This window comes from Branchiostoma floridae, chromosome 10 (assembly GCF_000003815.2).
Source record: "Branchiostoma floridae strain S238N-H82 chromosome 10, Bfl_VNyyK, whole genome shotgun sequence".
In the NCBI taxonomy this organism is placed as follows: domain Eukaryota; kingdom Metazoa; phylum Chordata; class Leptocardii; order Amphioxiformes; family Branchiostomatidae; genus Branchiostoma; species Branchiostoma floridae.
The window spans coordinates 10535360-10550945 of NC_049988.1; the positions used below are offsets into that span (position 1 = coordinate 10535360).

At 43.1% G+C, this 15586-nt stretch overlaps 2 protein-coding genes across 5 annotated transcripts; both read right to left on the minus strand.

Annotated features, from left to right (window-relative positions):
- Positions 1-13: 13 nt before the first annotated feature.
- Positions 14-3418, minus strand: LOC118424072. Of its 3 annotated transcripts, none has more exons than XM_035832551.1 (3): positions 2727-3418; positions 719-1146; positions 14-500 (listed from the first exon to the last, which is right to left on the minus strand). In XM_035832551.1, the coding sequence occupies exons 1-3, from the start codon at positions 2986-2988 to the stop codon at positions 408-410; spliced, it is 783 nt and encodes a 260-aa protein (XP_035688444.1). In that variant the 5' UTR covers positions 2989-3418; the 3' UTR covers positions 14-407. The 3 variants fall into 3 exon arrangements, with proteins under 3 accessions (XP_035688444.1, XP_035688445.1, XP_035688443.1); XM_035832552.1 differs by having other exon boundaries at positions 14-363; positions 582-1146; positions 2727-3409; XM_035832550.1 differs by having other exon boundaries at positions 14-1146; positions 2727-3409.
- A 1618-nt stretch (positions 3419-5036) lies between these two features.
- LOC118424049 (potassium voltage-gated channel subfamily A member 1-like) lies at positions 5037-14107 on the minus strand. 2 transcript variants are annotated; one of them, XM_035832502.1, is made up of 6 exons: positions 12511-14097; positions 11589-11786; positions 8836-9330; positions 7722-7926; positions 6854-6962; positions 5037-5946 (listed from the first exon to the last, which is right to left on the minus strand). In XM_035832502.1, the coding sequence occupies exons 1-6, from the start codon at positions 12681-12683 to the stop codon at positions 5783-5785; spliced, it is 1344 nt and encodes a 447-aa protein (XP_035688395.1). In that variant the 5' UTR covers positions 12684-14097; the 3' UTR covers positions 5037-5782. The 2 variants fall into 2 exon arrangements, with proteins under 2 accessions (XP_035688395.1, XP_035688396.1); XM_035832503.1 differs by lacking the exon at positions 11589-11786 and having other exon boundaries at positions 12511-14107.
- Between the last annotated feature and the right edge of the window lie 1479 nt (positions 14108-15586).

Genomic DNA, 15586 nt, shown 5'->3' on the forward strand with positions numbered 1-15586 from the left:
ACCCCTTGGTATATCAAGTGTGTAGACTTAATGTTTTAATGCGGTATTCAATATAGTGCAGTTAACAAAAAGAACACGAGCACTACTAGAACTGAATGTGCTGGGAATAAAGAACATCAATAATTATATACATCTCTGTCTCTGTTGGTACATTTATTTCTTAGAACGAGTGACGTTATTTATATGTAGTTAGAAATGGTTAAAACTATCATCCTCGTGTTAGATTCGGTGTAAATATGATATTTGTTACATAAATGACATTTACGTCATAAGTCGTTTCGGTATTAAGTCACAACAAAAATAACCCATTTTACAAAGTTATGGTTAGTCTTTGAAACATTTTCCCCTGAGTAACCTGTCTACCTTGTGGTGTACACATATGACCAATATATACATAGATATTATATTTAGTTGAAATCGTCCCATGGTTTGTTGTAGTCGAAGTGTTTTCTCAGCCAAGCCTCCACCTTAGTATTGTTTCGTCTGATTTCTGCAGTTTCCTCTTCATCCGCAAGGTGAACAACAGGCTGCCTCTGTTGCTGCGGCCGGTTTGTTCTTGACGTATTCTGTAACCTGTCTACCTTGTGGTGTACACATATGACCAATATATACATAGATATTATATTTAGTTGAAATCGTCCCATGGTTTGTTGTAGTCGAAGTGTTTTCTCAGCCAAGCCTCCACCTTAGTATTGTTTCGTCTGATTTCTGCAGTTTCCTCTTCATCCGCAAGGTGAACAACAGGCTGCCTCTGTTGCTGCGGCCGGTTTGTTCTTGACGTATTCACGTCGTTTTGAGGGTCGTGCAGTACTAATTGACGTTGGTCTATGGCCAGTCTGTCTTTTAAGCCCTTGATGTTGTCTACGTCTACGTTTTTGAGGTCGAAATTGTGGAAAACCCGCTTTATTTCCCTGTCCACAGACATGCTACCAGTACGTGTGCCCTCCCGTCTCGGCGTATAAGTCCTTAGAGCCGAGAATTTAGCGTCTTGAGGCGGTGCAGATTTGGCGTAAATCTTCCTTAAGAAGGGAGACGACGCGCGAGAAGAAATCTTCTTGACGCCCTGTGAGGAATCTTGAACGATGTAGTCGCTGGATTTCTGCAGGCGGATTGAAGCCCAGACGTTTGGGTAGTAACCGGGCTTACCTGAAAGTCAGAAGAAAATGCTGTGAGATATCCGTGTATTCATTTTTACTTCCGTGAAAACAGGTATGGTATTGTTTTCGGTCCGATTCATATTTGTCCATATTTGTTCCCATTCTCAGCGTTGAAAGTGACTCCCCATCATCGGAAAAAGTGCACCCATGTAGAAATGTCCCCCGTGAAAAAGTGTCCCCCATGTAGAAAAAGTGCACTCCATGAAAAAATGTTCCCCCATGGAGAAATGCCCCCCCCCCCCATAAAAAAGTGTTCCCCCATGCAGAAATGTCCCCCATGAAAAAGTGTCTCCCCATGCAGAAATGCCCCCTTAAAAAGTGTCCCCGAAAACAGTGTTTTCCCATGCAGGAATGTAGCCTGAGTACCACCCTCCGCTGACTCAATACTTTCACTGGCTAACCGTGGATGGTACGTCCTTGGGCTAATGATTATAACTATTGAAACTTTATGACATGTCATATGAATTATGATGTGTTTTTTTCCTCAAATGTACACAAAAAAGCATATTGCTTAGGGTTTCTAGCAGCATGGACTGTCAGAGAAACATAGACATATAAACACATGTTCCTGCAATTTCAATGTTGATTTTCTCAGCAAGACCACCATCCATTAGAAACGTTTACTAATGGCACCTCGAACATGTTTACTCGTTTCAACACTCTTTTATGCCTGGGACAAGGCTTTTAGTTTTAACGATATAGGCGGTTAACGGCAGGAAAATGGATCTCTCCATTTGGCCTCGAGTTATAATTACTGTACGAACGGAGGGCTGAAAACAGGAGAACTAACATATCGTGCGTCCCATCTATGGTTTACATTATTATCAGCGAGGGCAAAGTACTTCGTGGCGTATTGACGCGATATCGCTTTCTTCGTACTTTGTTCTTTACCTGCACGCCTTAAGCATATAATCCCCTTAAGTGGTATTTCGAGAGGAAGACATGTGTCATATGTTATGATTTTCAAGCAGCATTACATTATGTCTGTTTTCCTGGTAGTTAAGTGTGAAACGTAAAATCCACAAATGAAAAGAATTGTTATTCCTTGTAGCTGGATGAAAATTGGGCCATGGCTACTTCTTTGTGAGGCATTTCGGAATTGGTGATTATCTACAAAGATTATCAACCATTGATCAATCAAATGTTGCTTTCCAGGTGTCGTTTCTCATCATTGTAAATGTTTGACCTATTTTAGAAACACAACAAGCACAAACGAAAGTGCAATTAAGTATTTTCTCATTCAGTATATGTTGCAAAATATACTAGTACTAGGAACCGAAGCAAGAAAAGGGGTTAGAGTAGAATAGACAGCTGTCAGAAAACAAATCATAAAACTTACATGAGAAACGTCGATGAAGGTTAGACATCCAGGTGAGAAGATGAACCAAAAAGCAATAACTGAAGCAACTTGATATGATTTTGGAAACGTCAGTGTCACTGACGAAAGACATCGTATGGTGCCTGAAACGCCTGACTGTATCCAGAATTGTATCCATGGCCAGTTGCTTGTGTAACTGCTTTTTTGGCATTATTAAAGAAAGTTAGCTTATTGGAAAACGTGCCACATACCTGTTGATTCAGGAAGATTGTAGCTGATAGCAGGCAACAGACTGACGTGTTTGCGGAACAGCGCGTCTTCCACCGTGTGTAGCGGCAGGGACTGTCCCTGGACCTGCATCGGGAGGGTAGCGGCTCTCTCCCGCCCCGTCTGCGGCGGTGCTGCCGTGGGCGACGGCGGAGGGAAGGACGTGGACGGGCCCCAGACACTCAACAACCCGCGGGGCGACTTCCGTACGTCCCCCTTCCCCTTACTCCTCTGTAGCAAGGACATCTCGAAGTCACAAGTACTCAAACAGCGACGTATACGTAGCTTGCACAAGTGTCACCAACTCAACATGAAATCGTCCAGATTTTGCCAACAGAATGTTCCTGCCAGTTGGTGATCTGTATCAGACATGTTTTCGTTCAGGAATTCGCCCCAAAACTATCTCCTGGCACCCGTACAGACGTGCAACGAATTCCTCAGGAGACAGCAAGGCAGCCACCTTAGCACGGTGTTATCAAAACTAGAGCATCCTTTCGGTGGTACCGTGAGAGGGTACGTGCTTGAGCAAGCCTCCTGTCTTATGCCTCCACTGAAAAGCGAGTCTATAAACAGGTGACAGGTCACCTCCGCACACGTCTGGTGCTGTCACGGGTTGTATACACGGTCCCTACTAGCAACCAAGATGCCGGAGGGACATTCTGACAAATCGTCAACAAGACAGCTTGTTCGACGGGATGAGGGATAACCGCGTGATTGACACTCCTGTCCCCCACCCCTTGCAAGGGTCAAAACTGACAAAGAAAGGACTAAGACTACTCATCCCTTACGCGTTAGGACTTTACGGTGCATGCCCCAAGAGCTATAATACCGTCAAGCATGGTATTGAGGTGTGATAGTTTACAGAGACCGCACACGAAGCATGTAGTCCTACAGGTGTATTTAGCTCTTCAACCTGGAAGCGTGCTCTGTTACGGAGACTTTACCATAAACATCAACTCGACATGCTTAGAATAGTAATGACACAACGTCCTTTGCAAGAAACGCACGCCGAATTCTAACCCTCGAGGTAGAATTCGTCTGCAATATCAGCTGTCAAAGTGTAGTTTTGTATCGTGGATACACACGCATACAGAAAGAGTTTTGCTAGACGGTTTCTAACAGAAAGACAGGTCCGTACACATACCAAACAGTATGGGGTATTCTAATGGGTGTCAATGGCTGTGTTTGCAGTACCTCGGCTCTGTGAGACATATAAACTAAACTCTTTCTTTCTTTTCGTCAGTTTGTTCTTTCGTTGTTGTGGTTTGACAGAACAGTTGTACAAGTCGACTGACAGAATGTTTTTGTAGCGTGTTTCTTTGTATGTCTCTGTGTTGAAGGAGGCGCCAATTTCTGTTTGATGAGATTAAAGAAGTTTAGACTGGTACTAAGAGACAGCGCACATATGTACATTATACAATGCAGGTAGGAAATTAGTAGCTCTGTCAACTCTTCTCCAAAGTCCATCCAGAATTAAAATTTTTATAAAAAGTTTACGCATCAACGCCCACCTAATAACTGTAATTTGGGAGGGAATCACTTAACAGTCATCAGATTAATTCCAAATACTACTGTCACACAAGGTTGCGAAGTACTAGACACTAAGTATATTCTAAGGGTGAACGTATGCCCTACCCCTTCTCAGTTTTGATATTTACCGTCAGCACTTTCAGTTGTTAAATGTCGTCTGCAGGGGGGCGGGAACACACAGTCTCCACACTTCGGCGAACTTCAGACGAAAACAAGTGCCAACTTGACAAATAGACAACTGAGTATTGCTCTTTTTGCACGCTCCATCGTAATTACTTTGTCTTAGAAGTGGTGTTCAGTGCGTGTTCGAGAGCACATTGTTGAGTTCAAGGGTAATACTTGGTGTAGGAAGGTTGTCTATCCTCACGTAGTTCTACTTTGTCCACTCGTGTAAGCGAACCCACAGGGTTCACATCAACACGAACTCTATTCAATTGGAGCGTGTCTAACGGCAAATAGCTAGTCTACGTCCAACGGCGGGCTTACTGTAAACTTTGTCTGAAGACCACGGAGAGAAGTAAACTTGGAACAAAGGCTGTACATGTGGTAAAGGCCGCTTTGTTGAGTGTTAGCGGGGATTTGCTCAAGAGTTCACTTTTGATTACTGGGTCGTTCTGTAACCGACATCGTTACGTGATTTTAGACATTGTCGTCCCATAAGGTTACTAGTATTGTGATCCTTGAGTGTGATATTAACTGATAATTAAAAGAATGCCGCTGTACAATAGTAAAATTAAGGTACAATGCAATCCAAATACAATGGGTCATAAGTATAGATGATATATTTTTGTTATTTTTCTACTTCACTGTTTACTTGTTATTTGATGTACTAGTAATCTGTTCTGACAACATATGAACAACAACAGCACAGATAATGTTGCCTATCTATTCCGTTTTTTTTACACTTTTAAAAGCATACCCTGAGAAGATACATTGATGGCCTATCAGACAGATTCTTGATTTTTTTTGGTGTTTTTCTTAAGTAAGTGAGAGTCTATTTCGTGTTTGTCTGGTTTGTCTGTTATTCAGAGCTGTACAAGATTAGCACCACTTACAGCATACACCAATAGTTCAGACCATACCACCTCCAGATATAGTGTCAAGCCTGCATTGTTATTGTTGTTGTTGTTCAATCCTTTTAAAGACAACCATTGCTTTGATTCTGTATGGTTGGTCCAGAGAGAGTGGTTTTATTTAGAGTTATTCAGAACTGTACAACATTAGCACCACTCGCAGCATATACTACTACTTCAGACCTTACCCACTCCAGAGATAGTGTCACTATGTCCAGTCTGCATTGTTAATGTTGTTGCTGTTGTTCAATTCTTTGTTTTCAAAGACGACCAATGCTTTGGTGCTGTATGGTTGGTCCAGAAAGTGGTTTTATTTAGAGTCATTCAGAGCTGTACAACATTAGCACCACTCGCAGCATATACTACTACTTCACTACCTGAGTGTTTAAAGGCGTCACAATGCCTGGCTGTATGCGCATTTATATTACCTGTCCTAATCAATCTACTTCCTCGGTGCCTTGCACGTTTTTCTTCGTCCTTTCCTCCCAGTCCTTCTCCATTCTCTGGTTGTAGAGCCGGTCAAACTGTGTGACGATGACGGGCACGGGTAGGGAGATGGTCAGGATGCCGGCCAGGGCGCACAGTGAGCCGACAAACTTCCCTATCACAAACAAAATATAGAGACATTAGAACAAGAGTTCGTAGGACATATACCTCCATGAAGTAATTATGATGTTAACGGTGTGGCTAAGCTATTTGATACACTCTTCACCAAGATTAACAACTTCTTTAAAACTTTTACTGTTCATGTCCTGCAGTTGTTTATTATAATACTAGCCAGTAACCAAGGTAGTGTAGCAAGCCGTCACCTAACATCTGCTTGGAGAAAAGAGACAAACAACAATTGATTAAATGGCTGTACCACAAAACCTTTAAGATGGGGGTGTCTATCTACAATTCTCTGAAACCTGAACATACTGCTGATGTGCCTGTTTCGTCGGGACCTCAGTAACTTCCAACATGCCAAATATAAACCGAATCCATCGAAGGGGGCATGAAGCTGCGAACACACAGACACAGACAAAACAGTACCTCCACTGAAGGGCACTGAAGTGAAGTGATAAAGATGCAGCGCTATGGCTTGACGTTTAGAATTTGAGGATGAAGCACACTTCAGCCAGTTATGCATATATAATATATGATATTTGCTATATCTGACATACTTTAGTAGATATGCACATATAGCTAGCCACATTATCTATGGCATTACAAATATTGTTTACATTTCCTTTAGAGCTCTCTACCTGATGCATTAAAAGATCAACACGCATTAAAAGTAAACAGCCCACATGTAACGCGTTGACAAAGAGACATATATCTTACATAATCTTTGGGCCATTTGTTAAACCCAGAGTCTTTCGGCACTTTTACCGGAGCTTAATAAATCCAATGAGTCCGTGCTATGATGACCTAGAAGTTACAGGTGTTTGGGGTTTGTTTATTTGTTTAGGAGGGTTTGTAGTTAATGATGGGAAACAAAAAATGAGGAGTGGACGGTCCTGACCCACCTGCTCCGGTCTGTGGGTAGGTGTCACCGTACCCCAGGGTTACCATGGTAACGATGGCCCACCAGAAGGCGTCAGGGATGCTGGAGAAGTGCGACTCGGAATCTTCCGGCTGGAGTGAAATGATTAAACAGAACAGCATTCAGAGAACACAAGCATACCGAGATGCTAATACTGGGTGATGAGACCAAGGAGGTTGAGAAGAGGGACATATTCTATCAGTTTCAAGTTCCTATCAGTTTCACGGATTCTCCACCATCTAATAATCATTATCATGATCAGGACACAGTGCCAGTGCAGTGCCAATGAAATTTTCCTACGCTCTGACATACCGTCCTTGTTGTAATTGCTACAAACCTCAACATGTTTCAAAATGATTTATGTTTGTCTGTTTCTTTAATTAGGATACCCACTACTATTGCATTTTGTTTCAGACTATTCTGCCGTTTATGGAACAATTGAATGAAGTGTAAAGAACATAATATTGTATTATTGGTAAACAGGACTGATACAAAATAATAATGATAATAATAATAATAATAATATCGGGTGTATTTTGCAGCCAGTAGATACCCAAAGTGTGGGTAATGAGGTCGAGGCACCTCCTCGAGCACGGGACCCCCGTTTTACGTCCCTCCCGGAAGACGATTTCGTGGAAAGCTTCGTGAGGCTCAAATGTATATTTTAAAAGTGAGAAGCAGAGCTCAACATAAGACAATGGAAATATGATTTGGTTATTATATCAAATGAAAGATAAGTGGTAAAAATATTAACAACTTGAGTGAACCAAGCAAATGATATGTAATACCGTATTTAGGACAGTTCGAAAGTCTGTATCTGCATTCGTTGTGTTTTTCTTAGTTTTAATTACCTGAAGTTGTTCCACAAAGTAGATAGCTGAAGCGAACAGGATGACGAGGATGACCATGAAGACCAGCAGCATGCCGATGTCACTGCCGCTGCCTGCCAGGGTACTGCCCATCATCTTCAGACCCTCCGAGTACCGCGAGAGTTTAAAGATGCGCAGGACGCGAACCAGCCGCATCAGCCGCAGAGTCAGCGACGCCTTGCGGTACCTGTTGGAACGGCAATGGTTTTCTTGCATACGAAACAAGGCCGCCCAAGGTATCGGCTGGGGTCTTTAGGAGATATGACAGCTGCAGGTGTTTGCCATATTGGATCATCGTATACACGATAAGGTAAGTATAAGTGTGCCAATTTCGGCTTCGTCGCTTTTGCTATAATGGCACATGACACTGATCTCCAAGTAAACTTTTTTAGTGCAGAAAGGTCACTTTTAGTGTAAAAGTAACGTTGCTCAAGCTCCGGAAAAATCCGACTGAGGGCTTGAGAAACATTATTTTGTCTTGCTACATCTGCTTGGAGAATGGCCCGACCACGTGTCTTTTTCATTAGAACCCCAATAAAATCCTGAAGCGGCATAAACCAATCAAACGACTAAAGGCTTTTTCTTATCATAAAGATATCGGCTGGAACAATCAAAGCAAAGCGCAATACATTATGCCGTCTTCGGCCTACGCCATATTCCAAACCAGGGCCCGGCCGGGCAGCTTTCGGGAACGAAAAGTACGATATAAAAGACACCAATAATAATCAAGAGAATAATCGCGGACATCATCTATGTAGATTTGTACGTATACATGTCTATTTTTCGTTTCCACAGACAGCCCAACCGGGCCCCGGTTTAGAAATGCAACGTTAGCCTTCTTCTCCTTAAGGTGGTGTCTTACTGCACTTGGGGCACCGGTGCAGCACTTCGGGGTTCGAAAGATTACTCAACGAATTTCAGAGATAAAGAACGAATTTTCTAACGTTTTGTGTATTTCGATGTCTTCTAAGTCATACTTTTACGTATTACGCAATATCTAAATTCTAAGAAAATCGGTGAAAATAACACAACAGTGCCGCACCCCGCAGTGCCGCACCGGTGCTCCAAGTGTAGTGAAATACCACCTTTTACTCACAGTCCGCTGGTCTCCCCCTTACTCGCCAGCACCACAGACACGGTGATGAAGTACGGCACGATAGCGAGAATGTCAAACACATTCAGCACGCTCCTGAAGTAGTCCTTCTTACTGGGGCACGCCACGAACCGCAGCACCACCTCTAATGTAAACCACGCCACGCACACTGTCTCTATCCAGAAAAACTCCGTGGTGAACTCAACCTCGGGGTTCTGAGCGCGCTCCGAGAAACCGGGTAACGTCTCAAGACATAAACTTGAGATGGACAAGAGGATGAAACAGACACAAAGCACGGCGTATAGTTTAGCCCAGACGGAGCTCCCTGGCAATTCCAGAAACAGCCATAGTTTACCGAAACAGCCGTCACGGTTGAGGCTCAGCTGTGAGCTGGCCACGCTGAAGCCTTCCTTCTCACGATATTTCTCGATGACGTCATCACCTAGCTGGAAGAATCGAAGCTCGTCTGTGAAGACGTCGAGAGGAACTTCACTGGGTCTGCAAAGGGGAGGGGGGAAGAATCATAAAGAGATAATCTTATTTAACAGAAGTCCTTCTTGCATCATTCTGTTATCTATCACTATATTTGACGATTTATATTGGTGAAAATTCTGTCCTCCTGAATGCACTGCATATCTAATCATAATCTACTAGCAGATCCTATTATGGTACAAGATAGTATGCCGCGGCCATCTGACCAAGGAGGGTAGTCAGCCAAGAGGTGTAAACTCCTTTGGCAGTTTCTGATACTATCTTATGCTACCGTGGAATTTGCTTGGAGATTACTGTATATCTAAGTTAAACCCCTTGTTCTGCTGAGCCCGTGTACCTGTATATGGGTCCAGTATCTTTATGGGTTTGGAGTATTTCTCACTTAAATGTGGCATACCAAAGCAGACCACATCGATTGGGGGAGTAAATCTGCAGCAGCAGCACAGAACAGGTCAAGTTTTACTGGTCTGATTATTCAAACGGCTTAGGGGGGTCAAATTGGCAAACAAATCTTAACAGGACAAGTGTTTGAAGTTGACAACAGACAGACCACAACATTGAATAGCGTCACAAAAACTATTCATTTTTCTTAATAACTTCAACACACACCATATACCAATTAGAATCCTGCCAATACCAGCTATTCTATTTTTGGTGGTAACGCTCTATTTGTGTAGGGAATCTTGCTAAGCGAAAAAAAATACCCCTTCATCTTCGTATTCCACAACGCTGATATTGCCCAACCCCGAATGAAACTGCTTCAAATCCATCGTCCACCCAACCAATTACCGCGACACGAAGATTGCCGCTTCCAATCGGGAAAACATCAGCACTTCGGATTCATCCCGGCGTGCTTTACGGGTCCGCTGACCTGATTTATCGATTCATGTCGTCTGATTGAGACCAATAAAACTGGTCCGGTATTGGCGCCATTTTAGGGTGGCATCTCACTGCACTTGGGGCACCAGTGCGGCACTGCGGGGTTCGTTCACTGCGGCAATGTTGTCTTATTTTTATTTCGATTTTTTTATAATTTAGATATTGCGTAAATGTATGACTTAGAAGACAAGAAATAAACAAAACGTAAGTATATATTTTTTAATCTCTGAAATTCGTTGAGTAGTCTTTCGAACCCTAGAGTGCCGCGCCGGTGCCCCAAGAGAAGTGAGATACCACTTTAGACAGCGAGGAGCTATATGTGTAGAATGGTGTAAGATGATGGCATGGGCAGAAAAGAAGCTAAGCGATTTTTGTTTACACTTTCTAAACATTGTGTTTTTTACAGATAAGGTTTGTGTTCAGATGGTTAATCAATAAGCCTAAGTAATTCACCAAAAAGAGTATTTACCGAAAACGACAGTTTACCTATTGCTCTCCACAACTGACGGGTTTACAGGATGAGCGTTATTTATTGGTTAAGTGGTGGGTCTAAAAGCTGATTAAGGAAGCCCTGTAACTGATGTCTTTGGGGGAAAGTGAATAATTGACCATCGTGGCGGATACAACATACTGAATTGCAGTTAATACCACCCTATCATACATAGCAATAGATTACATACTTCTTGTCAGCACTCCACAGTGCGTCTATGCATCAAACGTAGTTAAAACGTAAACAGGCTGTCATAAGCAGACAAGATCAACAATTGCTCGTTTTTCTCCGCCCTCGCTGGAATTTTCAGGCTACTGACTCAGAATGTAGTTAATGTAATTTGATTGGGTCTGTTTTAACTTAATTTGATATTATGTCTTGTCACATTTATATTACAAACAACCGCAACATTTCTAGCCTAATGCTCGCTTGCAACCCAATTCTTTATATCAAATCTGTACTTACACGACAAAAGTCTAACGACATTCGCAAGGCCTTCTACAGTTATACATACATACCAGCAAGCAGATACACATATGCAATTGATGTATACTAGTAGATAAATATCAAAATATTGAGTCCGACGTATCATTATACTACTCGTTTTTATGTCATAGTATTTCTAATATATTTACCTAATGGTACACAGTAAGGGTTTATATGTACCAGTGTTAGGCTAACGTCATATTTCCACAAAGTGGCCCGGCCGGGCAGTCCGGGGGAACGAAAAGTACGATATAAAAGTCAACAAAAGCACAAAACGGACCGAAAATAATTCAATAGCGTGCCTTTTGCATATTTATTGGCATAAACGTAAATTTTTCGTTTCCGCAAACAGCCCGGCCGGGCCCCGGGTAGGAAATGTGACGTAGCTTGGCCCAAGGAAAGGACGTACCGATGTAACTTTCCACCAGTCTGGTAAAATGCGAGTATGGCCTCTGCGCTGGGCCTGTGTCTGTCAAAGAAATACTCCCTCCTCTCGGCGTCGTAGTACTGTTGTCTTCTGACCGGGTCTCCTAGCAGCGTGTTCGGGAATCGAGCCAACGTTTCCGGCTGGGTTTCCAGCTTCAACCCGCTGACATTGATGACGACCCTGCCGAGACAAGATTGGCCTTGACATTGGTGGCGCGGGATGAGAAATTAAAATTTGGTTCCACGTTGATTTATGAAAAGTGCTGCGGTTGACAAATGTACAGCACGAAGTCAGTGTCGAGTGCCTGATTAAATTTGCTTGTTGTGGGGTGATATGAGGTAAACTAATCATGCTAGCAGACGGGCTGTCAGTTTTGATTTAAAAACATGCTACGCTTACACATGGTTTATTGTGGCATAATTCACTATGTTGGCTTTTTATCTGGAAATAGATATAAGGTGTTACATGATTGGTTCTCCAGAAACCTCCACGTAAATCTTAATAAAGCTTTTTGTTTGATTACGTCACATTTCCTACCCGGGGCCCGGCCGGGCTGTTTGCGGAAGCGAAAAAAATAAAGTTTATGCCAACAAATATGCACAAGGCATGCTGTTAATTTTGGTCCGTTTTGTGTTTTTGTTGTCTTTCATATCGTACTTTTTGTTCCCCAGAACTGCCCGGCCGGGCCCTTTTGTGGAAACCAGCCTATGTCACATTTCCAGACCGGGGCCCGGCCGGGCAGTTTTTGGTAACGAAAAGTGTGATATACAAGACACCAAAATACACAACAAGTAAAGAGGGCATTATTTGTGTATATTTTTACGTATACATTTCTGTTTTTCGTTTCCACAAAGATCCCGGCCGGGCCCATTTGCGGAAATGTGACCGTGATAGCCAAAGTTACCTGCAGCGGCGATGATCGTACTCTGCCCTCCGCCGGTCCTCCGTCAGGTCCCGTTGGTAGTCGCTCCAGCGGGGCGGTGCTTCCCTGGGCCGGGCCCTCCGCGGCTGGGCCCACGGGCTCCCCTTCTGCTCTCCCCCGGTCACGTCCATCGAGGATATCAAGGCAGCCTCCATCTCTGATGATTCCTCACCTTGTAGCTGGAAGTGCTGGCGGCTTGCCTGCACTCAATAACCTGCTGTCTTTTACACTTCTCTAGGAGTCCTCAAAGCCATATTCCATCGTGCGGTACTGATATTTTTACTCCTAGCAACATGGACCAAAGCAGAATGCCTGGGACTAACCACATATAAATATGAGTGAGCCCTCAGATTGACGACCACAACACTATCAGACATAACAATGAAAACATAAGACTTGTGGATGTGGCGACGTTCAGCAGAATTTCACACACGTCCAGTCGAGCTTGCCAAGGTACCTATCAGCAGCCCACATTCACACGGAGGTAGGGGCCAGCCATAGACGGGTGTAAGTAACGTACGGCAGGGCACTGTCGCATTGGTCAACTCAGCAATATCATAAACGCACGCCGGCAGTACTGATGCACCCTGGGCAATCCCTTGATGAGCATAACTCTCTTAGCATAGCGACGGTCTGTGTACACTAGGCAATATATGCCAGGAATGTTTCACGTCACCATCAGAACCTGCTCTCGCAGCTTGTTTTACACTCTCTTTCTACATAACACGAACTATCGCAGACTTAGAATAGGATTGCCTAAGTATACTTAGCAATTTGACCGAATCTTATTCGTATACTTAAACACCTAAATGATATACTTGTACTGAACAGTCTTACGGGTATACGTAGGATGGTAGCACTTCTGTGTATATTTGATAACGTTAACCGCTCAAAATTAATAAATACGCAAATAGGATTACACTGTATTCCTTGCTAAGCACTATACCGCCCTTCTTTCATTAGTTTATATTGTTCACATCATTTCAAATTGTGAAACGGAATTTGACAAAGATTAAATTCTGTATAAATCAACCCTTTAGATTTCTTCAAGGGAGCAAACTGTCAATTTTATTGTGTTAAGTTCACCTTTTAAAAGGTTAAATGTTGAAGGGTAGTTGATTGAATCAAATTAAGCATAACTCATATCCAATAACAGAAACCATGTCATCGTCCATGGCTTAATTTTTGTCAATTTTCTCCCAATACATAAATCTATCGTGCGGCCAATTCCGTCGGAAGTGGGTTTTAATGAATTAATAGAGTTCCATCCGTCAAGCGCTGAATCCCCGGGGTACGGCCGTCCCTTTCCACGACTCAGCCAAGGACGTTCTCCCCTCAGTAATTGACCTCCCATGGATGATACACTGTTCTCAAAGTTTGTGGTCGCCTCTCGTTTGTGTTTTATTGACAGAGGTCAGGGCAGTCATTAAGAGGAAGCATGTCTCGCAGGCATTCCAATCATATGGTCTAAAATAGCGCCAGCTATAGGTGTGTACGGGTTGGTGACCTGGTTACAGGCGTGCCAAAGCTGTGTGCACACTAGTAAGTACGGCACTGGAACTGGTACTGGTGCTGATGTGGCACATTTTTCTTGCAAAGTGAGGTAAACATAACTCATAACTCATGTACACCATTGCAGTATAGACGAGATTCAAAACCCAAGCAATGAATAAACTTTTAAGGTCTTTTGTTTGTAATGTGTAACATTTTTTGTTGTAGCGCAAGGAGGTAAACATGACGTATACCACTTCCGTATAGACGAAATTCAGGTCTTTTTTTGTTTGTGGTGCGTAAGGTGGTTGATGGTTAGCTTGACATTGTTCGAGATTACCCTGTCCTTGAAATTTGCCGATCAAAACGTAGAAAGACAAACTGAGTCAGCTTCGAATTCATGGAGTATGGGTACCATCTCGCTTCGAGGCCAAAGCTAACACCCCTCCCCAAATATGTAGTCTATACATGACTAGCATATCCGGTTATAGTTGTCGGACCTTTTTGATACTTCTGTCATTAACAATTACAAATTCAATCATTGGAGGGTTTGTTTTTAAAGTGTTTTTTCCATTCTACTATTGAATGCTAACACTACTGATCAATGCTTGTTAGCCGATGTGAGTATGCCCTGTCGGCTGAGTGAAGTCGGCTACGGTACGAGGAGGCATGACCCTGCTGCCGACGAAGAAATGGCAGAGTTTCCCCCTTCCCGACAGGGTCATGCCTCCTCGTAATTTAGAGCTCGCAGACTCGTCGTCCGATCGATTTTCGCCTAATGTGAGGGGGGTATTAGCCTGACTAAAATCGCGCTCCTAGCGACCAGCCCTACAGTTGGGGTCATTAACCCCAGCCAGCGAGAGATTGTGTAAACACAGGCTACGGTGACACTTGTCCCTCGTCCATCATTGTCAGTCCCGGTTTTGCCAGGAAAACTGGACACACAGCAATCTCGTCTGACAGACGGCCACCGAAACGTCGGATGTGGTTGTATATATAATGGCTGTGAATATGTCGAGAAATCATTCTCAGTCATATTATCTGTTTGGATCATTTAACGATGTATTCTCTGATGTATAAACCCTAGCATGACATGTACAAAGCCATAGATTTATACATATCTTCAACCATGATATTTGAGGGGGCATAGCGTAGGCAATAGGCGTACTTGTCTAATTATATGCCCTTTGGATTGTTCACAACAAACTGTTGAATGGGCTGTCTAAAGTTCGAGGTTAGAATATCTAGATCGGTAGAATATTTACATGTGGACGGTAGCAAAAATAAAAGGGTCAAACTCCGGTCTGAGCCAACAAAACTGATAAACACTCATGTGGGGAAACATGTGAGTCTGTTCACATATCTTACTACTGGTGAAAAGCAAAATTGTCTTGGTACATACTACACAGTAATGTAAATGCAGAAATGTTCGCGGTGGATTAATGCTAGCGGTTTTCACGGTGACCACTTCACCGCGAACTAAAACCACCGCGAAAATTTTTCTATAATGGTATTAGTCTATGGTGTTACCGCGAATTTAAAACCACCGCGAGAAGTCCCTTTTCCC